The 25,213-nt window shown below is 40.9% G+C and overlaps 1 protein-coding gene across 3 annotated transcripts in view; it reads left to right on the top strand.

Moving 5' to 3' along the window:
* lyst (lysosomal trafficking regulator) overlaps positions 1 to 25,213 on the top strand; it is a 59,222-nt gene that overhangs the window by 9,128 nt on the left and 24,881 nt on the right. For 2 of the 3 annotated variants that reach the window (XM_055018609.1, XM_055018608.1), the window contains exons 3-16: positions 821 to 912; positions 5,671 to 5,869; positions 9,585 to 9,675; positions 10,598 to 12,698; positions 15,655 to 16,603; positions 16,721 to 16,906; positions 19,330 to 19,486; positions 21,425 to 21,636; positions 21,757 to 21,823; positions 22,444 to 22,553; positions 23,233 to 23,602; positions 23,693 to 23,849; positions 23,956 to 24,129; positions 24,222 to 24,382. In XM_055018609.1, coding sequence (XP_054874584.1) covers positions 821 to 912; positions 5,671 to 5,869; positions 9,585 to 9,675; positions 10,598 to 12,698; positions 15,655 to 16,603; positions 16,721 to 16,906; positions 19,330 to 19,486; positions 21,425 to 21,636; positions 21,757 to 21,823; positions 22,444 to 22,553; positions 23,233 to 23,602; positions 23,693 to 23,849; positions 23,956 to 24,129; positions 24,222 to 24,382 — 5,026 coding nt within the window. The remainder of the gene's footprint in view (positions 1 to 820; positions 913 to 5,670; positions 5,870 to 9,584; positions 9,676 to 10,597; positions 12,699 to 15,654; positions 16,604 to 16,720; positions 16,907 to 19,329; positions 19,487 to 21,424; positions 21,637 to 21,756; positions 21,824 to 22,443; positions 22,554 to 23,232; positions 23,603 to 23,692; positions 23,850 to 23,955; positions 24,130 to 24,221; positions 24,383 to 25,213) is intronic. The other variant, XM_055018610.1, reaches the window with a different exon arrangement.

Below are 25,213 nucleotides of genomic sequence, written 5' to 3'. Positions count from 1 at the left end.
GGTAGCTCTGTTGTGGTGTGAGGGATGGCAGTACGCTGGCTTAGTGACTCGCACGTCTGCCGGGAAGGTATTAACACACTACCCTATAAGCAGTAATACAGTTAAAAGCAGTCAGGTGGCTTTTCTCAGTGTTTAAACAAGCCCCAGTTGGTTTGCCAGCTCTGATGAGAGAGTCTCGTTCTGTGGTCAGGTTCCGACGGCTGCACTGTGACAAGTCTGACTTTCCTCTTTATGTGGTCTTTGTTTCCTCAGATTGTGAGATTCTCCAGTACTATTCTTTGTATCACTGATTTTAAATTGCTGCTTTGTGCATTGCGTATTATTCAAAGTAATGATGATTTACTTTGATCATGAGTTGGGGGAGTTTGGACAGAATCGCCCTAGGAAATATATGCACAGTGATGTATCTACAATTCGCTTTCAGGTTCTGATAACTATTTTTTTTGTATTAAATGAGTAAAGAAGAAAATGGGGCTCTTTGGTTCCAGTCCTTTTGTATTGGCAGGTTAGAGAGGGGAAATATAATATACTGTCTTGTTGCACTTTGTCTGACCTGGAAAATCAATATTGAAGCAATAGTCTCACGTAATGACATTAGGGGCTCGTACACCACTATATAATTGACTGTGCCATCATTTACAATCACGTAAAACCTTAAAATGATCTACAGTAACATCACAATGAGTTGTCAAGTAAAAAGGAAATGTTTTTGTGGAGTGCATTCATTTCATTTCCTCTTTATTTTCGCATAAGTAGAAATCTGACTTTGATTCGTGTTGCTACTCTTGTGCCTCATTTTTGTGTCACTGTCTCTTACCAGGTCAGCCTTCAGAGTCTGGAGAATTTCCTCTGTCTCTTCCACTACGTGCAGCACCACCCCAACCACAGCACCAAAGATGCACTGAAATTCTGGTAAGCTCTCATCTCATCAGCGCGCTCGCTTATTAAATGATCTGTAATGAAGATTTTGTCTCCCTTAGGGTGACTAAAACCTTAGTGTATAATGAGCTCCAGTCTTTTAAATAGGTTGTTTTACTGCAACACCTTTAAGACAACACTATCAACAGTAAATCAAACAGAATTAGATTCATTCAGAACATTAAAAAACTTCAGAAATGACAGATTTTGTTTTCAGAATTTCCTGTCTTGCCACTGTAGTAGAGGTTGCGGGCATTATGTAATCATGGTGCATTAGCTTTTGGAGTACCTTACTGCATAGATTTCCATATTGATGAGGAAAATTGTGGGGCATTAGGAGCCTCTAGTGTCTCTTGTTTGTATTCTTTTGAGTGTAAATAAGTCACACACACACACACACTACCTAGAATTAAGTAGGTGCATTAGCATTTGTGAGCCATGTCTTCCTTCAGCTGAAAAGCGATTAGTTTGAATGGGGTTTTTTGGTTAAAATGCTTAAAATAAAGTTCTTGTTTAAAAAAAAAAAAAAAAAAAAAAGGGTTTAATGCAGTTTAATGTTTTGCTCTCTGAGATCAACTACTGAGCGTTCAGTTTTTTAATACGTGGAGCTTTTATGTGCAATGTTAAAGCATTTGGATAACCGATGCTGCAGAAATTGAACTGTTTGTTTATAGATTGTTTTAAATTGTCAGAAAATGAGGAAGCTTTCAGTGTTCATAATGCTGCAGGGACATGACCAGAGATTAATCTAACAGCTCTTATAAATATGAATATGGATACGGTGCTGCAAAAAAGCTTTTAAAAGTGCAAATTTGTAGTGATTATAGGACAGAACATACATAAATATTAATTTCTGAAACTTGTGTTTTTCAAAGAGCTTCATTTGATATCCATCTGAAACCACAGTTTTAAAAAATCATGAACGTTTTCATTTACAAACAGCAAACACAACTTATCAAAATTTCTACAAACAGATTTAAGTTCAGCTAAATAAAAGAGAGTAAAACTACCACAGTGAACAAAATCCATTTTTTGTGCACACATCCTTAATATTGTGTTGTTTGTAGTAGAGTCAGATGTACTGATGCAGTGGCAGGGTCTTTCCTGTCTCAGAATCGGTCTTTTGGTTGGTGATAGCAGTAAGCATGAATCGTTCCATGTACAGTAAAGGCAGATCAGTACCTTAGAAGTCTATTCATTTTCTTGTTATTATCGGCCGTATTTGATAAACAAGACTGTCCATCATGCCTGAGCAAATGAAAACCTAAGTAACGAAACTTGTTAAGATTTATATTTATATTTGTATTTATATTTATTGTTGCCATAGTCATTTTATTATTTTGGTGCCAGTGATTTTCCTTTGGCCCTGCTTGACATCTGTTTTTTGGCGGATGGTGGGCATCTATAACCTCCTAGGGTGGCTCCAAAAAAATTCCTCTATACAGGAAAAAACATTCATCTTCATGACATTATTCTAGCTCGTCTCTATGACACTCTATTAAAAGTTTAGTGTACACAGCAATCCTGACTATGAGTTTGTGGGTTTCACCCAGACAATATTTGAATATTATCTAATGCGTTCCACACAGAAGAGGACAGAGCTGAACAAAGCCTCCACTCAGTCAGAGTGAAGAACATCACGATAATTGGCCTGAGGGGAAACACAAAATTTGAGGTCTGGAGCAGAGAGAAGTGTTTTGCAGTGGCAAGATATCAAGGAAACCATTATCTCTGTTTACTAAGTTTCTAATCACTTTCTTGTTGTAGAGATGAAAGGACAGAGAGGACAAAGCTGGTGAAGCAATTCTGTAAAATAATGGTAATTTAATAGCTGACGAGCGAAGACTGTCTAGGGGGAAAAAAACAGTTGAGTTTTTATTGCGTTATGCTCTGTTGAATTTTTCTACATTTCTCAGCAATGCTGACCGAACTGTAAGTACGGTAGCTGTTTGTTTTGAACGCATTGGGCCTAATTTGGTAGTACATTTGTAAAATTCATGTTTCCTAGCCTGGAGTTGATTAAGTGTGTTTTAGTCTTTGTAGATGAAAATGCAGAATGAGCTGTTTGATCAAAATTTGCCTTTTAATCTAATCTTGTGCTATATGTGTGTATTTGATAATAAATTCAATCACAAGCATTACTATAAATTACAGTAGGTATTGCAATGTTAGGATGTCAAACCCGACATAGGAGGGCTGTAGTGGTTCACTGACGCACAGTAACTCAGACAGATGATTTTCACTTCTTTTTTTATTCTGGTGATTTTATCTGCTCCTCCAGAGTCCGTATCACTCTTATCACGAAACTACTCACTGCCATGTGTAGTGGATAAGATAAAAAAAAAAAACAGTTGTGATCATGTGCTAGTTTGAGTAGGGAGGTGGTCATACTCGCTAATAGCATGTCAAAGCCTTTTATGTGTGTATGTGGCCTGTTTGAGGGTGACCTGTGTCCTAAATATGCTCCATTTATTGGACCGACATGTTTCAGCCAGACTAAAGCTGAAGTATCTATGTATACAGATCTATACATCAAGGTGTATGCAGGCGTAACTGATACCACCAGAGACTGTGATTGGCTTGTTTGGGCTGCATCCTTCTCTTTCCTCCAGCATCTTCACTCCATCATCTTCTTTCATATTCCTCTTCTGACGCTCTTCTTTTCAGTGGCTCGCAAGCATGTTAATCTGTTGCGTTTCTTCTCCTTGCTACTTTGTGTCATCGGTGTTGCAACAGTCCTGCTGATGTAAGACTGCAAATTACTACGTTCCTGTAGTTTTGAAGTGGGCCTTACCATTTTAGAAATCTCCTCAAGCAAGTGCAAACCTTTCTGCATAAAATTAGCACAGCCATAAATAAAAGAAAATAGTTCATATGAAATGTAAATATCACATTATTCATTTGTAACTCTCACATATATAACTTAATGGAATTAGTCTTGACAAATGAATTACCTTTTTGGAAGCCAGGCTATCTGGATAAAAACCAAGAGCTGATTTAGAGATAGTAGACTTTAAATAAATCACTGTCTTTTTGCAGCTCTTGGTCATACAAGATTGATTTGTAAAGGTGAAGGCACTTAAAAGAGCTTGAAGTTGCAGAGGTCAAAAACCACAAATACAAAATGTCTCTTTTTGCTGCTTTTTACAGTTATCCCCAGTAGGCCTTTTTGTCCATTAAAAAAAAAAACAACTGCCAGTTGTTGTAGTGGAGAATACAAAGGCTTTTACTGTGATCGATGGTTTATTCCAGAGGTCTTGTACGGGGCACTGGAAGCTCGTCAGTATTCCCAAGACCAGTCCCCTCGCCATGTGACATCACATGCTTTCATGTGATACGCTGATCTGCTGTGAATCTGGAAAGCTTCCATTTGAAATTCCAATTTAATGGAATTTGTGCTGCAGAACAGAAAATTCAGTCAGCAGTCATGTGAGGAGGTATGCAGATAGAGCCAGCAGAGCTGCAGTCAAACTTGGAGTGTACACAAGATGACTGGAAGAAAACAGTTTGGCCCAGTAACATTTGGTAAGATGCAAAGGACTATTACATATGTATGTTACACAGACTGGTGTCAGAGGGTTTGTGTTGTTTAAATTAAGTGCTTTTGGCAGGTTTTGTAACTTAGTCCTGCTGGTGTTTATTGTTATGTTATTTGAGTTTGGATCAGAGCAGCAGTAAAACATCAGCAATGTGAATGTAAACACTGTGAGACTGGATTAATCATGGCTCAGTCCTGAGGTCATGTCTTGAATTCACGTTGAAGTGAATCTAATAGGGATTGTTCTGAAAAGGGATGGAAAAAGTGCCGGGTGTGTGTTATGTTGCTCTAAATAAGGTGCTACCTATATCTTATTTAGAGCAACACGTGGTTGTAGCAGACATAAAGATACTAGCTTAGAGCTGCTCTGAAAAGCTTATTTTATTTTGTTGGAATTGTTATATTTAACCATAATTTGCACAGGTGGACCATTCTGTTGTTTTGCATATTGAGATGAGCATTGTTTGAGAAACCTGGCAGTAAAGACCTCACAGTGTTGTTAGCTTCAAGTGAGTTGACTTTGGCTGTTTTTCTTTCATGTTACTGCATTTCAGACCTTTCCATTATAATAGAATAACAGAATAACTACTGTGACTGAACTTCTGTTTTCTTCTTTTCTCACTTTATATCATTTAAAGATTAAATCCCAAACAAAATTCAAGCACAATTATTATGAAACTGCAATTTTGAAAATGGTTTTCTTTCTTTTCTTTGACAATCGCACTCTCATCACATACACTAAAAGGATATTGTTTTTTTAAAAGTAAGTGAGCATTAAAATTGAATAGAGAAAACAAGTGATACAGCAAGTGGTATATTAGTATCTGCTACCATCCAAATTCTTAATATGCATTCAAGCATCACTGCAGTGTGATTATTGTGTTGTGATTTTGTGGGATGAATGCTAAACTCATTGTTTTTTCTATAAGTTACTTCCATAACCTTAATTTTGAACCTTACATAAGTCTGCTTGGGTTTGCCTGTACACCCAAAGAATCTACTAGGTCTCTACTGAAAGAGTTCAATCATAAGCACACTAGAAGCAAAGCATATTTCAAAGTAAGGGTTTTTTGTTTTGATTTATAGTATTGAATTAAAAGTCACACGGTTACCCAGAAATGACAGTCTCATAACGCTACAAAGTATTGTCGAGTGTGTGTACACATGTGGATAATTTAACATGGTCTTATGATGTTTTCTGTCTTCTGTTGTAGCTCAGACATGAGTGGGGCCAGTAACACACTGGCGAGGGAGTTCCTCACTGATGTACATCAACTATGCAGTGCGGTGGCCCAGAGAGCAGAGGCACGGGAGGAAGATGAGGAGGAGAGTCACATGGTGGCACTGGGCGAGTACCTGGTCAGAGGACGAGGCTTCCTGTTGCTCAGCACTCTGGACTCAATCATTGACCAGGTAAGGAAACAGTGAGAGCATCCATCCTATTAATTGAAGCCAAATCAAACAACATGTGCCTTTAAAACTGTGGTGCCAGCAGTGGAAGTTTTATTTTCTGCAATCCGACTAAAACACCAACAGCTGTTGTAACAAATTACTACATCTTAAACTACAGAGGCCACCTGCACCTGTTGTGATCTGAACAAATGTTTGGTTGCGAAAAGATTCCCGCTGCATGACAGTTGCACAAAGACAAGATACCCTGATGTGCTGCTCTCATATAGAACCCAGGTCCTGCAGACCCGCACACATTTGAAGTTATAAATACAAATACAGTTGAATTCAGTAATATTCACATTAAGCTTTAGAGCTCTTCTTGTAGTTTCACATCCAGCTTCATATTTTAGTTTATGCGTTTAGCTTTTTTTCATGCAGCTGGTACACATCTGTATGACAAATTACAATTTCTGGGCGTATGTCCATATAACGTGCTGCAACAAATCTGATGTGCAGAAGGAAATGGCAGGCATGACAACAAACATTTTAAGGAAGGAATGTTTAATGATTATAGTGCATTAAAACCTATGGGAGAATCATAGCAAAGGCACAAACGAGATGCTATGAATAAATAGGATTTTTATGATTGTTAATAACACTTTTCAATGTTTGATAGAAACTTGTTTCACATTAAAAGATGCCTGAACCTGAGCATGAGAATCAGCAGATTCCTCAACACTGTGTCCAATGATTATATTCCCACATGGCCAGTGTTGTCTCTATATTTGTGTGGAGACCATGTTTTTACCCTGTCTACATCTGTGTCTGATGCTCCTGTAACTTGCAAGGTGATAATATCTAAAGAGGAAATTTGCTCTGCAGTGCCCACGTTGTTTGACTGCTTGATCGCAGAAAGTTGATCTCTTTGTTGTGCTGCTGTATGCAAGGTGTTAATGCAAACTTGTTCAGAATAGTTGAGTAGAACTTCATACAGCTGTCAGAATAGTATGTCAGATATTCAGATGGGTGACAAATTGAAAGTGAAACCACAACCATTGATCCCTACAGCGAGGAGATCTGGTGACTTGGTTATGCTGTGGGAGCAGTTTTGTTGTTATGGTTTGGATTGGGGAACAAATCAATACAAAGTTGTTTTGAGTGACTGACTTTATCCTATTGTAAAATATTTGTATCCAGCTCACAGTGGTCTGTTCTAGTTTTACAGACCTGGAGAACTAATGGAGCACTGAAGCTTTTCTACCAGAACGTGGTGCCCCAACACCTTACTAAGACACTTAATGTTGGTTTTTCCTTTAATTTGTCACCCTCTATATATTCTTATGTATTTTATCATACAGTATACACAGTTTATCAGTATCACTTTCAAAATGGATTCTACAGATATTGTACACTTAATGCAGCACAATATTGATAAAAATGTAGTACCTCGAAGGGCAAAGGTTAACATTGTTTATCACAGTGAGTTGTGAGCACTCTATTTAGGTGCTTGTGTTAAGTGATAGGAATGGCCTCATAGAGGCAGGTATTGTTTGCTCTATTAACTGGCACCAGGCTCTGACAGAGCCCAGTGTTTCCTCTGCCTACACACTGATGCACTGGTCTGCAGGGCCCACGCTACCGTGCACACAGTGCCTTTATGTACTGATTTGATCTGTGTGTGTTTCTGGGTCAAATAACAATTTAGAAGATCTTTCATCTGGGGTAAGTTATGCAGCTTTCAGATGACTGGTCGAGTGATGGTATAACATAAGAACAGCATTTTGACAAGAACTCCAACAGAAGTGTTTGTCTTTCGATGTAATGTAAACACAAATCTGTTCTTAAAATCGAGAAACAGCTGTAATCCTGAGCTCATTTTCAAGACAGTGCCTCATCAAAGACTTTTTAAATGTGTGACTTTGAATGTCATATCATTGCCTCCATGTCCTTATGTTATTCTTGTCTTTCAGCTCATTTACACACATTTGTTATATTTTCCCTTTTATTAGGAGTACTCAGTACAGAGTTTTAATGCTTTCATGCGCAGATGTGTTATCACAAGCTCCAGCTGTGTGCGTCAATGACAATCAGAGGCACTTTATAAAGAACTGCTAGTGCTTTGCTAGTTTTCAAATCACAGATGTGCCGTTTGAATTTAGTAGAGAATTTATTATGAACAGTCTTTGTTCCACTGTGTTAGATCCTCTCACTTAGCATCACCTTGACTCTGTGTGCTAGTTTAGATGAGTCACATGTATTTGTTAAAAATGTCTATTTCCAGTGGGAGCAACACACTGATTTGTTGCATTAAAACTGCAGCACTGTTCTACTCAACAGCTTTCCTTTAGTCATGATAAAAAAAATAAACATCAGAATTTCTTTGGAAATGACAATGATGTTGTAGGGTTTTGGTGGTGATAAACCTCTACAAATTGGATGAGCCAAATGGCATTAAAGACCAAAGCGTGATGGTACAATAGAAAGCAGCCAAACAGCAAGAGGTTTTGCTCCAGAGCTCCAGTTTTTACTAGTTTCCATGTACAGAATACAGCTCACCAAACGAACAGTCAGACAAAGGAGTCACCCAGGTGTAGTCGATGATGGCAGTTGCAGCAGCAGAGCAGAGCTTCAGCCTGACCCCCTCCTTCTCACACACACAGTCTGATACAAATTAAAGAAAACACATAGTAAATCAAGAAACACTAAACAAAGACCAAAGTTATTCAAAAATCCCCCCGTAACCCCTCCGCTCTCTCCTCTCTGATCTCTCAATTCCACCTAATCAGATAAGTGACAACTGCTGGTATCCTGTGGCCGCATCTTCATGTGTGCACTCCATGGAACATGCCCCCCTGAAGTCAAACTCAAGAGAGAGACTTTAACAGTTCTCTCCCCCCCCAGTGAAGGGGATGCTTTCCAGCACCCTCATAGATGTGTTTTGACATTTTTGGTTTGTTGAATCAGTTCAATTTGAATGTTCATTTAAAAGTGCTAAATATCAACCTACTGTCAGGTCTTGGTACTTCATCAACTGAATAATTCAACTGGATAGTTTGGCTCCAGCTAGATAATAATCTGCCACCAGAGGTAAAAGGATCAGTGTAAGAGTGATGAAGTGTCTAGTAAAGACACTACTTGATTGATCACTTGCATGTAGTTAATGAGTAACTCATTACTAGCAGCCTTTGGCTATGCATAAACAGTAAAACAAGACAGACTCATCTTAAAAAGCAACCTGTATCCAAGATGATAGAGCTGCACATTCTTAGAAGTATAGCTTAAATTAGAATTATGATCAAAACCAAATCAATGATTTGATGCACTCTAATGTAGTATTCAATACACAGTGAAAATACCGTATGGTTTTGACAGTCTTGCTAAATGGACATGCTGATCATTTTTAATTAACACATGCAGGAGGAATGCCCTGGATAGACTTGAGATCCCCAAGGTCTCGGAAGTAAGTCTGTCATATAGCTGCTACATTGCTCTCTGTCACACTGGCACTGATGACTAACTAAATGATTGAATCCGTGATAAAACATGTAAATAGTTTATAGCTGAAACAAAAGAAAATGGTGAAATTTGAATACAAAGCAAATCTTGCGTGAGTGAATTAATTCTTCCTTTTGTAGACAGGAGGATTACTCGATGGGTGTATCTTGGTGTGACATCAGAGGGTGAGGAGTGAAGGGGGCTTTCTAGGTAACCTCAGTGTGTTTTGTTGCACTCACAGGAGCTGACCTGTCGAGAGGAGCTGCTCACTTTGCTGCTGTCTTTACTCCCTTTGGTCTGGAAGATTCCTGTGCAGGAGGAAAAAGCCCCAGGTCAGTACCCACAAATACTCTAGTATTTATTGTTCCTTTTAAAGTTGCTGTTAGCAGCGTATACCGCAGGCTGTCTTTGTGGCTGCTTCCTCCTCTTGGTATGTAACCAATAATTTCAATTTCCATACTTGATTTTATGGGCATAGATTTAACTGAGCACTCCCGTTGTCTGTGATGAAAAGGAAGTCAGAGTGTTTGTATAGACAAATTAAAATGCAAAATGGATTTCATGAGCCAGAAATGCTGGTTAGCTTTGTGCATTTACATATTTCTTTAATCTTTTACAAAATTTGTCACAAATTATTATTGTCAAACAATATTTCAGCATTCGGGTTGGTGGGTTCATGTGAAGGCAGTGGAATGTGTGCACATTGGTTTCGAATGCAAACAGTGTGTGTGATGTGCTTATCAAATGACTTATTTTTATTTAATACTTCACTTGCTTCACACTGCAAATTCTGTGCTGGACTCGTTTTGCGATGGATGAATCAATTTGTACCATGTATTATAGCTCTTCGTGTTAAAAACAGTAGCAGGCACAGAACAGTACAAGACCAGTATTTGCAGAGGCCTGTGACCTCAAGATGACACCGGCATTTAGTACAGGGCTGTTGATCCTCTCTAACATGGACCATAGACATTTTTACTTTAATTAATTCCTGCTTACTAAGTGTTTTAACAAACAGGCTATGACTGCTGACTTTCAGCTGATAATTATGCTACTCATTGTAAACTAAAAATTAGTATTTTTGAAAAACAATATCCAGTGTTTGTCAGACTTAAAATTAAGTATCAACTACTAAAATGTGACATTAAGAGGCATTCATGTGATATTACTACACATATGTATGTCTGGAAGTATACTTGGTAGCGTATGTCTCCATGTACAAAGTATATCTGACAAGTGTTTGTGTGTTGACAGATTTCACCCTGCCGTCCCTACTGGAGGTTTTCCTAAGTCGGGAGGTGAAGGCTGTCCCTCCCAGAACAGGACAGAAGGCTGCAACAGATGAACAGAGCTCTGGGAAGAAGGCCCGTGTTGGCAGTGGCACCTGGAAATCACGGAGGTCGCGCAGAACAGCACAGCGATACTCTGTAAAAGATGCTCGCAAGTCCCAGGTTTCTACCTCAGATTCAGAAGCCAACTCTGAAGACAAAGCTGTCCTAGGCCCAGGTGGTGCCAGGAGTCGAAGATCACATGGCTCCACCATCCAGGTAAGCTGTCAGCATCATCGTTCGGAGGCCTCCCAGTTAACATCCACCACTACGACAGAAACCATGAGTGCACCATACCCCCATCCCAGATCCCCTGGGCTCCAGATTGCTGACACTGAAACCCTGACAGATCCGGCTGCAATATCAATATTCAACCGCATGGAAAACTCACCCTTTGATCTCTGTCATGTGTTGCTTTCCCTCCTGGAGAAGGTGTGCAAGTTTGACATGAGCATCAACCACAACCCTGGCCTGGCTGTCAGCGTTGTACCGACTCTCACAGAGATCCTGACAGAGTTTGGAGATTGCTGTGGTCCAGGGGGAGGAGGTGGAGGTGGAACAGGGGCAGAGGAGCTTGCTGGAGGCTGGACGGAGGAGCCTATCGCGCTTGTCCAGAGGATGCTACTACGCACCATCTTGCACCTGATGTCTGTGGATGTGAGTCAGAATGACAGCCTTCCTGACAGCCTGAGACGTAGTCTGACAGACCTGCTGCGAGCCACCCTCAAAATCCGGAGCTGCTTGGACAGACAGAGCAACCCTTTTGCTCCACGGCCCAAGAAGACTTTGCAAGAGGTTCAGGATGACTTCTCGTTCTCACGTTATCGTCACAGAGCATTACTGCTACCAGAGCTTCTAGAGGGAGTACTACAAGTGCTGCTGGGTTGCCTTCAGGCTTCCACACCCAACCCCTTTTTCTTTAGCCAGGCTCTAGAGCTCATCCATGAGTTTGTGCAGCACCGTGGCCTGGAGCTCTTTGAGGCCACCGTGCTGAGACTGGAGGGACTTGGCAGGGTCAGGGATTCTGAAATGGGAGGTGAGGCTTCAGAGAGGCTAAGAGGTCTCATTGCAGGGGTCTTCAAGATCATCAGTGCTGTTAAGAAAGCAAAGTCAGAGCAGCTGCATCAGTCTGTTTGTGCCAGACGGCGCCACCGTCGCTGTGAATATTCCCACTTTCTGCATCATCACAGAGACTTGTCAGGTTTGCCAGTGTCTGCTTTTAAGCAGGCTGCCAGACGCAACCCCTTTGAAGAGGATGGAGAAGGCAAGGAAGGGATGGAGGGTGATGCTGTTCGCTACCCTGAGCGCTGCTGCTGCCTGGCTGCCTGTGCCCACCAGTGTCTGCGACTCCTGCAGCGCCTGTCTCCCAGTGGGCCTGCTGTGTTGCAGGTATTGGCTGGGGTGCAGGCAGTTGGAATCTGCTGTTGTATGTACCCCCGCTCAGTTGTAGGACCCTTGCTACATGCCTTCCAAGCTCCAGGTTTGCGTAGTTACCAGTCTCATGTACTCAGTGTCCTGGGCAGACTGATCTTAGACCAGCTCGGTGGGGGGCAGCCTTCAGAGAAAGCAAAGCTGGCCTCCTGTAACATCTGCACTCTGGACAGCAGCCAGCTGCCGGGCCTGGAAGAGACCCTGCAGCATGGAGAACATTCAGCCATTTCTACTAGTCTTTGTTACCGCTCCCAGGGTATTCTGCCCAGTGGAGGCGGGGCTGAGGACATGTTGTGGAAGTGGGATGCTCTGGAGGCCTACCAGGAGCTAGTTTTTGGTGAAGACTGGCATCTAAGCCAGCAGATAGCTGGCCATGTGTGTCACCTGACCCTGCGGGGCAATGCTATAGTGCAGTGGCAGCTCTACACACATATTTTCAACCCTGTGCTGCAGAGAGGAGTAGAGCTGGCCCACCATGCCCAACAGCTGGGGGTTTCCACTGTCTGTACTCAGGTCTGCAGCTATCACACGCAGTGCCTGCCTGTGGAGGTACTACTCGTTTACCTCCAAACATTACCTGCACTTCTCAAATCAAGGTAAGCTGATTTAAAATGTGATTTTATTCAGTCCTAAATTTCTTTGGTCATCTGTCTTTTTTAAATGTTTTTTATTTGTTTTGAAATTTCCATGAAGGAGTGGACTGCATTAAATGGTTGTGGCAGCTGTGCATTTAGATTTGAAAACTTCTAGTAAAGACATTAGTAGCTGCAAGCTGTGCAAAAAATTAAGTTCTTTGGTTACATAAATACGCAAAAGATTCAATAATCTGTTTTAATAATCTATCATAACAGCCAAGAGATGCAGATGGCTGCTTAGAAAAGTACAGCAAATTTCTCTCTCCAGAAATGGATTCTGCTTTTTTTATACAATCACATAAAGCAAATATAATAAGCCAGTAGCACACGTAATCTACTTGGACGTTGTTTGTCATTAGATCTGTCTCTCCAGGTCATTGCTAATTGATGCTAATCAATAATTTATCACAGCTTTGTGTACTGACTGAGAGGTGGAGGATTATTGAACTCTTATGTAACACTGTTACGAGTACAGTAGTCTGGCTAAAACAGATGTTCTTTGTTCCTATACATTTATCAAAATGCTGGCAAAATCCAGTTGATAGAATATTATACCATGATTTTTTTTTTCTTTGGATGCTGTCATTTGAAAGAAGATTTCTCCGCTTTGAGAGAATCCAGACACATTCAGGTTAAGTGAACACTGAAAGGCCTATATATGTGAATCTGAGAGGGAATGTTCTTATCTGTCCATTTGTTAACCTTGGTGAACCATCTAGGTTGTATCTCAACTCTTGTCTAGTGCATTCTGGGATTGGTTGCGTCCCCTTGCGACCCTAAACAGGATCAGTGGGTTTCGAAAATAGAGAGCTGGATGCTTTGAGATGTTCTGTCAGCAGTAGGCTGATAGGTTTCCTTATTAAAATTCAGAGTGTTTTTCTGCTCTCTGCAGGCTTGACTGACATTCAAAGACTTTTCAGCTACAATGTTTTTCATCTAGGCCTTTTCAAAAGACACTTTCAGAGACATTTTTAGGCATGTAAAAGTTAACATAAGGCTTATAAGTCATAGATTCAGATAATTGTCACTTTGGAGGATCATGAGCAGCATTTTAGTATTTTGCTTCATGTATGTTCAATGAATTTTGCTCAAACACCACATTAGTGATTATTAGTGGATGTTTCCAATTTGCTTTCATTTGCAATCCCTGTAATTATCGTTTAAGGGATGTACATGTTGAATAACTTTGCCATAGGTATAGGATTAAAATCAGCAAACTTAAAAATCAGCTGCATAACTGATCAACTTCACCCTATTCCACTTGTTAACTTCGCTGTTGATGTATTTGAGACCTACTGCTTTACATTTTGCCATCCATTGTTTAAGACTCCTCCAAAACTACAAAAAAATCACATAGCAGCCTCAGAAAAACATGAAATGCCTATCAAAATGTTCAGCAAAAATTTAGTTTTATAAAAATACTGTGAGTATAAATCTATTTTGTGGTCTCACAGCCCTCAGTGGTGTATTGAATGACTGGGGTTAATTAGATAGTTGCTACATTTTGATGTTTGGGTGATTATCCTGCATCTAAATGGGTGAAAGCAATTATTGCAACAAAAGTCAGCTTTACGTCACCTTTTTATACACACCGGTTTCTAAGTGGGCTGAGTACAAAAGTTGGCGAAAGAGAACCGAAAAGCCATGTAATTTTCACAAAATTGTACGTCATCCGACATCTTGCCTGCCTCGACATCATCTTGCACTTCTTCTATAACTTTCTGCATAACAGAACTCATATTTTTCAGATAGGAGCATTAACTATGCAGACTAATGGACAGTCATCCTGATGGACTTTCACACCACTAATTAAAAGAGGAAATATTCTGAAAAAGCAGAATTAATCAACTCTGCATTAATTTAGAAGAAGGCTGGAGAAAGGGTTTGAATTAGAGGGGGAAAAAAGCAACAAGTTAATAATCTCTTAAATTTTATCTCTTTCATGCAAAGAGCTCAAAGCTTCAACTGAACATCTATTTCAGTTCCTACTGGAGAGACAAATCCATGCTGTGATGAAAGTGTTTTTTTCTTTTTTTGTTTTAGTCTGTATAATGTTAGCACATCTCTCAAGAGTGTTGTTTTCTCTCACCAAATATTGATTTAACCTTCACTTGGAGGTGACACATTATTCTTTTACCATAATTTACCCTGTGTTGTAATGGTGTAATTTATTATTTATCACCGCTTCAGTAGTTTGTGTATACCAGTAGTAAACAAACTTAAAAAGAGTAAAATGTCAATTCTGTTTTGCTGCCTAAATACATGTTTCGCCTGCTGATAACACAGACACCATGTGACAGTCTTTGAATTTGTCTTTCATGTTGCTTCGTAATTTAATCACACGGCAGAAAACATGTTGGAGACCAAAGTAAAAGCAGCAAATAAAGTAGGGATTTTACAAATATGCCTCGCCGGTCCATGTGCAGTCTTGGCATGTCGAGTCCTTCACAGTTAATTTAACGTAGTTTAAATGATGACTTATTAATATAAAGGCATTGCTGTGCCTCAGGGTGGAAATTATGTCTGCAACCTGATGGGAAGAAATAAAATTAGAGATGGAAGGAGTGTAAAGAGTCCTGTGTGATGACAGCAGATGCTGCTCTGATTGGCTAGTTGTAGAGGTTTTCAGATTAGACTGAGTGGTGCTGATCATTTTATCTGCTGGGAGATCTGCTCTACTGAGTAATGTCTACGTCTACCCTATTTGTCACCGTAGTAATCATTTTCTTGGTCAATAAAAAGTGGATAGCCATATTCTTCCTCAGGCTGATTTTTAAAAATATGAATGGCACAGTGCTTCAACTGTGGAAAATGAATTATAAGTGATTCTAATTGATCATATTTGTGTTAAGTATACATACTGTTTATTTGCATTTTCTGTTTAATTTTACTCAGTTTCAATTATTTTGTTTTACAGGGTGGTCAGAGACCTTTTCATTAGTTGTAATGGCCTCAACCAGGTGACAGAGCTTGTCTACTTAGATCAGACGCGCTCTTTGGCTTTGAAGGTGTTTGAGACTCTTATAATTGGCACTGGATACCAGCAGGCTGATGGGGTGCTTCAGGAGCTGGAGAGTGCTGATGCTGAAGAGAGGGAGGCTGTCTTGGGCCTGGCTGAGGAACTGGGGTCCCGAGGGGTTGGAGAGGGCAGTCAGAGCCTTAGCAAGTTCTATGAAGGCCTGAAGGAGGCATATCCGCGGCATAAGAGCCGTAGTGGGCAGGGACGTGGACCAGGGCGCAGCCGAACAGAGACCCACCTTCATGTTATCAACCTCTTCCTATGTGTGGCCTTCCTCTGTGTCAGCAAAGAGGCTGATTCTGACCGGGACTCGGCCAACGACTCTGAAGACACTTCAGGTTATGACAGTACAGCGAGTGAACCTCTGGGCGGGCGGCTGCCTTACCTGTCTCCAGATAGTGTAGCTTTGCCCTCCAAAGAGCAGGTACGACGCGCTGCAGATGTTTGGTCAGTGTGTAGGTGGATCTACCTGGCCAGCCCTTTGTTCCAGAGGCAGTTTTTCAGGCTAGGAGGACTGGATGTCTGCTTGCGCCTCATGGCCATGGTTATACAGAAACTTTCCTGTAAGACCAAGGATGGAAAAGCAAAGAAGAAAAGAGATGGTAAAGGTAAAGGCAGCCCCGAGTCCACAGCCCCGGTAACTTCACTGGCACTGGAGGAGACATCTCATGATTCAGCCAACACCCTCAGCGCCGGTCCAGCTGAGGGAAGGACCAAAGATCTTGCAAAGAAGCTGGAGGAGGAGTGGCAACTACAAAGTATTCGTCTCCTTGAGGCCTTACTGGCTATTTGTCTACACAGCGCAAACTCAACACTGCAGAGGATAGAGCCTGAGCTCTCTTATCAGGTTTGTTAAACACTGTGTATATCATCCCATCCAGTTAATCTGTGAACACATCAACCACAAAAAGAATTATGTTTACCTTGGCTTCAATTAAACTGTTATACCTGCCCTCGTCTGCAGCTCCAGTCAGTGGAGGATACCCTGTTTGAGGTGAGAGACCAGCTCTCTCGCTCAGGGGTGGTGAATTCTGACCTTGCTGTACCGCTGTTTGACTCTCTCCTGCGAGTGGCCTTGGCCGAGGTGTCATCCTGTCCCAATCCGCCCGAGGAGAAGCCAGACAGGGTGAGTCCTGCCTTGGGAGAACCTGTGAGTGAAGTTACTGCATCTTTTATTAGTTTTTTGAAAGATAATTATGTATGAAAAGCCAAGTTCAGGTTATTGCCAGTCAAGCATTTGGTATACGACACATGTAGCTATCTGCCTTTAGCGTTAATCATATTATAGAACTCTTGGCAAAATGCTTCTCTACTAATCTTTTTTTGCTGTGCTGAATTTCATTTATGCAAAAATGTATCTTTTTATAATTTGCTAAGCAAAATTAAAAATGTTTTTGATCACACTACAACTGCAAAAATCGGCATCTTAATCAAACAACTACTTTGCATTTACTGCCTGTTACTTGTGTAACAAAGTGCCAGAATAGACTCCACTCAGACATTACCTGAATGCTTCTATGAATTTTGTTGGCTATTTTAAGACCAATTGTACCTTAAAATAGGGGTTTAATATTCTCACTATACACAGCCGTGTCACCAGTTGTGGTTTGCCTGAGGACCTTTGTTATACATCATTCCTGTTGCTCCCTTCTTTTCATAGTTCTTCTGTCAGATATTAGAGACATAATAGTTCCAAAAAATACTGAAAAATCAGCATCTACATAGAATAAAATAAAAAAGTGAATAGTTTCAGTCTCTCACTTCGCCGCTTCGTGTGCTCACTTTTTCCATTCCCACTGATTTCAACAAGTTGCCACATGGGCAAGTGCCTCTAAAGGTGTCAGGCAGAGGTGAGAACTAGAGAGAGTCGAGAGATATCGCACAATTTGTAAACCATTATGTGTGACCAGAAACAAAATGCTTTTCGTTGTGTGTGTGACCCAATTATATTAACTTGTCTTCCATTGTTTCCAGTGAAACAATTATAGTCAGGAGTCTCAAAACTACTTACTAGTATAATCCAGTCAGATGAATAATGAGTCTTTGCTTGATGAAGTTCAGTCAAACTGATTGAAAATTGTATATTTCATTTGTAGCTGTTTTTTCCAGTAGAATGAAGCAGACTGTATTCAATCAACACACTCTATCTACAGATTCTTTGGCTAACAATTGTCTGAACACCCTGGTAAAATAGAAAGAGCAGTGGTGTTTATTTAGGACGCAAGCATACAATGAGAGGAAAACCATTTTCCAGCCAAATGCTGTCAAGCATCAGGACTCCTGTGTCAGGCCGCTCACACTATGTTGCCAAGCAGCCGTTATCTGCCAGATGTACAACAAAACAGCAGACATAAATAATGATAGCCCTTGTGTAGAACAAGCAGTGGATGCAAACATAAACCAGAATGGCCTCATTTTGAACCCTAGACAGGATTTTACTTTGTTTTGTGTTTCTGTCAGTTCTTCCAACATAAATTTCATAACCATATAAAACACAGATAGTTTCTCTTTAATCAGTAATATACACGCATACTGGCAGTTTTTCACAATGACAAAACAGAAAAGAAAAAAAAATCCTTAAGTCTCAGCAACTCTTGCCTTCTCAATAGTGACACTATCGCTGTAAGCTTTGTTCAACGTTATTGGAAGATTCACAGGATCTTACATGGCTATGACCAGACTGCTTTTATTTGTTCCAGGAAATGAGATAAACAGAAAAAAAAAAAGTATGTGAGAAGATAATCATTTTTCTTCTGTGTCCACACTAAAAGGACTTGCCACCTGGTAGTGGGTGTCTCCTATCTCACAGCCTTAGATGTGTTTTCCTCAAGTCTTAAAATGTCTGTCTGACTAAGCCTATTCCAACACAGGAGGATGTAGCTTTTTATATAATAGATTTACCTATTTCCTAAGAGCTTAGTTCTTTCTCAGTGAGCCTGACAGAGTGTGATGTTCACTTAACCATTACAAGTATGTGCTATTGAGCTCTGAGATAAGTCTTCCACTGCAAAGTTTGTTCACTGAACTGGACTATTCTTTTAAATATTCACCCATAATTCAGTATCAAAGCGGCCTGGTATCATGTCAGAAAGAATAGAGGTGTGTATTACAATAAGCCTCTTTGAACAAGTAAATGGTTTGACTGTTTACTTGAGTGCAAGTGTTTGTGTGTATGTGGGTGTGTGTGTTTGCCTACATGCACATACGATGACTGATTGTTCACGTCAAGGAACTGGGCTGTGTGAGTGCCTTGCAAGTCAGCTGATATTTGTCTTATGACCAAAATCTTGTACTTTTTTTTCTTCGCTCATTTTGTTGACAATTTATTCGCTGCATTAGTGGTAAGACCACAGCTACACTTCTTGGTCAAGGAACTTATTTTTTTTTTTCAAAACAGGATTGGGTAAGCTCTTGTGCAGTAATGCTTATCGTACAACTCCTTGACAGTTAATGAACCAAAGATCTTGGTTCGGTTGTATTTGAACTGTTTAAACTTGAAATTCATGACTTTTTCTTGCTTCCCCTTGTCTCTCTCTCTCTGTCTGTCTCGTGCTTGCTTGCTCGCTCGCTCAGAAGCTCCAGGTGTTGACGGAGGGGGCAGCCCCAGCAGGCGATCTGTCTGAGGAGGTGGACGAGGTGCAGAGCTGTGGCGTCAAGCCCCCGGGGGAGGAGGAGGGCTACGACGCCGACAGCGAAAGCAACCCTGAGGACATGGCCAAGCAGGAAGAGGGTAGGTCCACGCTTACTTCCACACCAGACACATGCACACTCGCGCTCCCATTTACTCCTCCTCAAGAATACACAGCTACTGCACATACCTCGTAGCTTCAAATAATAATAGCTTAGACTGGCACAGTTTGCTTTACTTGTCAGTCATGTTGCTATCCACAGCAAATTCATTTTTCAACCCTGGGGTTATTTTAAGAATGCTGTAAATCATTTTGCTGTCATATACTATGTGTTTATGTTGGTGATAAATGTCAGGAGACTAATCTTGATTAACTGAGAGGTCATGTGGTGTTCTCAACCTCTTAACTGGCAGCTTTTTGGCCTTGGGAAACCTTGCTTCCCCCATCATTGAACTAATTCATTCAATCTTTTTGTGTTATTATTAATAACTATTGCATTTCCTTGCATTACGGGAACATTTTTTTGGTAAATAATATCATGATTTTCAGGCAATTTACAATGTCAATTTAGGGTTTGGCTGTTTGTTTTGTGTGAAAATACAACATCCTCCTTTGGTGGGCTGATGAGGATATTTTGCAATCAGAAGTGGTTAGTTTGTATTGCGCATATATGACAAAGCAGAATATGTGGTTTAGCTTCTTCTGTCAGCTCTACATCTCCACTCTGGTCTTGCAAGTTACGAATGTGGCCTGATTACACTTTTTTTTTTTTTTTTTTTTTTTAAACTTTTATCCGTTCCTAATAGAGTCATTGTTTTATGTTTTACAACTACTGGCAGCTACACTCTGTGGCCCCATGAGCTGAATCTTGTGACTCAAGTGGAGATTTTAACTTCCTGGAAAACTCTTTAAGTACTGAAAAACATGGAATCTGTAATTCTTAAGTCAGGCTGGACACATAAACAAATTGCTCTAATCAGTGTGGTGACAGAAGTTTGGCAAATACACTTTTGTGTTGTTTCTGTCAAATCGAAGACTCGATCTTACCTAAAGAATGATAATCCTCGTTCAATAGAAAATAGATCATTTTGAGGAATTAAGCATGATCACTGACAGATGCTACTGCTTTAGTTGCATTCTTTTTTACCCCCCAATCATAGGATTTCAATAGCTAAATTTAGTCGTAGTGCTTCTGGAATAAAAAAGTTCCATAAAGATATCATGTAGTATTTTTGGGACATATTGTGTCATAGCTTATCACCATCAGCTGCTGCATCTGCTACTAGCTCATTCCATGTTTCCTCTCCCCAGGCTTTTCTCTTTATGCTCATATTAAGATTTTCTGGCTCCAGTAACTGCTGTCTCCTCACATTTCCTCATCCCTTAACTGTATTTGCACTGTACCAGCTTCTTATATTCATTTGTACAAGGTTAATTGAAATGACTTTGGACTTAAGGATTGCAGTTCTTTTTCAAAAATACAGTAACAAGTGATATAAAATACAAACTGAGGGGGAGGGTGGAGGGTTTCTGCAATTTAATTTAACCACAAGACCAAACACAGGCATCAGCACAACATGGTTGTTAAGGGAGACAGGGACGGTGTATCTTTTAGTTTATGTTCACTGAAAGCAGTATGTCGCTGGATGTGTGAATGTTAGATGGTGAAAAACTGTGTAGCTGTGCATCACGAGACGAGCGAGCTTCATTAATAAAAGGAGGTCCCAGAAGCCATGTGAGAGCCTGCTGGGCTGCTCTCCTGTAAATCATGGGGGAACTCCCATGCTGCTCTGAGACTGAGCATAGAACTGAGGATAATTCATTTTTATGTGCTGCCTCCAAGATGAGAGGTTGGACCTGAAGGAGGGGATGCCTGTGGATCGTGAAGCTGTTCAAGCAGCACTGGCAGCCAGAGTGTGTCTACGTGTTGATGCGTGCAGCGTGCCAGTCAGCATGATATGTTTGATATCTTCATGCCTGTGTGCGAGTCCCTTGTTGTGTCTCTGATTTTCTCCTGCTGTCTGTGGTTGGTTTCTTAGGGGTGAAGGTGGAGTCGGCCGTGTTGCGCGAGTTTGCGGCGGTGACGGACGGGCCCGGGTGTGGCGTGCTCCTGTTCCCAGAGATCTGCACAATGGAACTGCAGCTTCTTGCCTCCGGCTCCCCGGACCTGGAGGTTCTGAGTCATGTGTTCCACAGCCTGCTTGGTGCAGTGCACGCCAACAGCCGCAATGCTGCCTTACTCTATGACCAGGTCAGACTGACCACTTCTTCCTCTTTGTACTACTCTTACCAGCCTTTCATATTTGTCTTAGTTTACTGATCAGCTTTGATCTGAAGAATATCACTCACCTGCTTTCGCTGGTTCTCACAGGGAGGAGTCAAAACCATCTTGTCTGGCTTTCACAACATCCTCAGTCAAAGGGACCCCTCCTTTACAGGTTTGTTCATTCTGGCTTATTTTTTTTTATCTCATCTGACATTACAAGATATTTTTCATGTGTCCTATCTCAGGGAAAAAAATTGGCCCACTCAGTATGCTGTGTTGCTAAGAATGTTTTTCCTACCCCTGACATTTCAACTGTGTCCTTAGGGTTCAAACGTCATATTTAGTATAGATAGTTTTAGTAGTTCTTGGGAGAATTTGTACCCAGTGGATTTTTTTAGAATTTGAGTTTATCTTATTTGGCATGGTAATATGAGAAAAGGCTGAGTGAATGTACCCTTTTTGCAGTGCTGGTGAGCCTCTGACATATTTTCAGCCAATTTCCTATGGCTAAAACACCCAATACAACATGGATAATACTTATAATTCTGAAAAACATTCTATATAATCTTCCCTCAAAGTTTATATCTTAGATTTGAATGTACGATGCCTGTCGTTCACTTGTATTTAATTTGCTTGTCTATGGCCTTTTAATTTGTCTTTACCAGAGCTATAACTTAGCTGAGAGCAAAGCAGCCAGTGATGCTTTTCTGTGTTTTTGCCTGTGGTGTTCTGTTCATGCCCAAGTGAAGGAAAACTGTTTACGTAATCTGCTCTTCATTGGTCTACATTCAGATTGCCAGACTGTGCTAGTGGAGCTGCTGGTTGCCATGGTGAGCCAGCGAATCACAGCGGAGGAACTGGCTCTATTGATTCGCCTCTTCCTGGAGAAGACTCCACCCACTGTAAATAGCAAGCCTTATCAATCACTCAAAAAATGCACTTGCTTGCTTGCTTACGTTGATGTTGACACTAGTAGCTTGTAGTCACAGTGTGCATGTTCAGTCTTTCAGCAGCAGCAGGAACTTAAACGTGAGACATTCTTCCTGTCATACCTTTTCACTTCTTGGTTTTTTTAAAGCTCATCAACACATAATTGTCCCTTAGGCCCACTTCATTTTATATACAATTACACCAAAGTGTGCCGTACAGATGTAAAGCTGCAACTTATTATCACAAGTCTGTTTTTAATTGGAAACCTGCAGCAGACATCATTAATAACCTGTCCCCTAGAAATAAGTTTCTGAAACGGAATAAAATACTTTATTTTAATCCTGTGAATATAGTGACATGTGACCTGTGTTTTCTGTGTAGGAAAATATAACACATAGCAGCTTCGATTTGCCACATCTGATTGTATTGATTTTTCACTGTCTATCAAGAAACAGCACTTAGTTACATTTATCCTATAGATTTAATGCTGTGTATAAGCTTTGCTGTATTTTGCTTAATTTGGGGATACAAAGAAGACTTAACTGACAAACTGTAAACAGGCAGAGACAGATATGCCAAGTGTTTTCTGTATCAAATCTAAAATGACAAAGACTCTTCTCCTAACTTCTCATTTACTCTGTTACTTGTCAGGAGATTTTACTAAAGGGCATCTTACAAATCATTGAAGCCAACATGAATATGGAACCTCTTCACTTCTTGACCTTTCCCATAATCCTTGGGGCCTCAACGCCAGCAGGGTTGTCCCCTGGCTCCAGACAAACCTGTGCTGCTGGAGGGAAAAGTGTTGGTTTGCTGTGGAAGGGCAAACTGTCTCCTGGTCGCAGGGAGGGGGATATAGAGTACCGACCTAGCCACCTCCGTTCCTCCCCCTGGCACATTGCTCCTCTCCACTTACCTCTAGTGGGGCAGAACTGCTGGCCCCACATGGCCAGCGGCTTCAGTGCCTCTATGTGGCTGAGGGTGGCAGAGCAGGAGGAGAAGGATGTGGACAAAGACAAGGGTGAGACGCAGATCCTTCAATAAGAATCTTTGGTGCGTGATGTCCATAAACATGGACTGGTTTTGAGATTCTTGTCTTCTTGTTTGCCAGATGAAAGTAGCCCTCTTGCAGCTGAGTCACACCATGGTTCATCTCAGGCTGGGACAAGATTAGTAGAGGAAGGCCTCGTTCATATTCTGTCCATGGGCTCCAAGGCACTGATGCTCCAAGTGTGGGCCGACTTCTCCACAGGCTCTCTGACTTTTAGGTGAGCTCCAGCTTTGACTACAGTCTCAAGCATTGTGAAGAATTTTCTGTGTGACGAATTTTAAAGTTTATGTGCCATGAGATATTGTAATGCTCTGTTCCCACAGGATTTGTATAGACCCGAATGATGAGATTAAAGCAGGGCTGTTGGCGCAGGCAGAGTCTGGCGAAGGGCTGCTGAGAGGGGGCCAATGGCAACACCTTGGCCTCACTTACAGCCAGCAGCCAGAGGGAAAGAAGAACATCCATGGGCGTGTGGTTGTCTGGGTGTGTGGCATCTGGTGAGGAAATCGGAATCTGACTGGATTATCAGCTGTTTGGTCAGTCTGCTAAATTTGTAAAGTTAAATGAACTTTTCTTGTCTTTTCTTCAGGAAATGTGAGGTTTCTTTGGATTACACTCTACCCAGGAAGTCCAGTTTATCATCTGACAGCAACAAAACCTTCTGCATGCTGGGCCACTGTACTCCTTTCTCTGAAGATCTTCTGAAGCAGGGTGGACGCTGGAGCATGGGCACTGTGCTTCTGTTCAATGGTGAGACTGCTGTTAACTCATGTCTTATATATCTATCTGGAATCATGAGTTCATAAGCTCTCAGACATTTAATCTCAGTCAGACAGTCATCTTACTCTATGTCACGTGCAATCCGTTTTAATCCTTTACATAATTGTATCTGCCTTCAGTGCTGCTCTCTGGTGGTCCATGTATTGTCACTTTTATTCTTACAAGCACCATACACTGTACATAAATGTACATAAAAGGTTTATGATACATTTATGCTTTAAAAGCCTATCCAGTATCCATCTGTACAAGGCTGTGACTGGTGTGATGTGTGGCACGCTGTAGATTCTCAGCATTCTCTCAGGAGGCTTACTGAATACTTCTCTTGTTGCCTCTAATTGGCTGTGAATGGCTTGCATCTAGGCGATCTCAACGTGTGAACCCAACTGATGTATTTAGACAAGCTTCGTCTCTCAGCTGTCGTTGGAATTCAATGTTGGTAGCACTCTCTTCTTGGAAAAGAGGGACTGCAGGATTTCAAGAAGTTGCAAGAAAGCAAGAAATAAAACATCAAGGTGCACCATTGCGCCTCAAGGGTCTTGTGTTGCACTACCTAGGTTATTACTTTGTCACTTATTGATGGAATAATGGAGCTCATTAACAATGTGATTGATTCAGGGGTCCAATTTTGGATTTCTCACAGTTCTATTTTACAGCTTACTCATACAAGAAACATCAAAATGATTACGATATTTCTTAACAGAAGCAACAGTTTCTGGGTGTTGCTCCTATGCCATAGTTACTCACAGTGGACTATTTTTTTACTGCAACTAGAGAGAATTCCAAAATGTCTCTTGTGCAGTA

This window comes from Amphiprion ocellaris, chromosome 16 (genome assembly GCF_022539595.1).
Source record: "Amphiprion ocellaris isolate individual 3 ecotype Okinawa chromosome 16, ASM2253959v1, whole genome shotgun sequence".
In the NCBI taxonomy this organism is placed as follows: domain Eukaryota; kingdom Metazoa; phylum Chordata; class Actinopteri; family Pomacentridae; genus Amphiprion; species Amphiprion ocellaris.
Note: the sequence above shows the minus strand (reverse complement) of the source record. Positions and strands in the feature narration are given on the sequence as shown.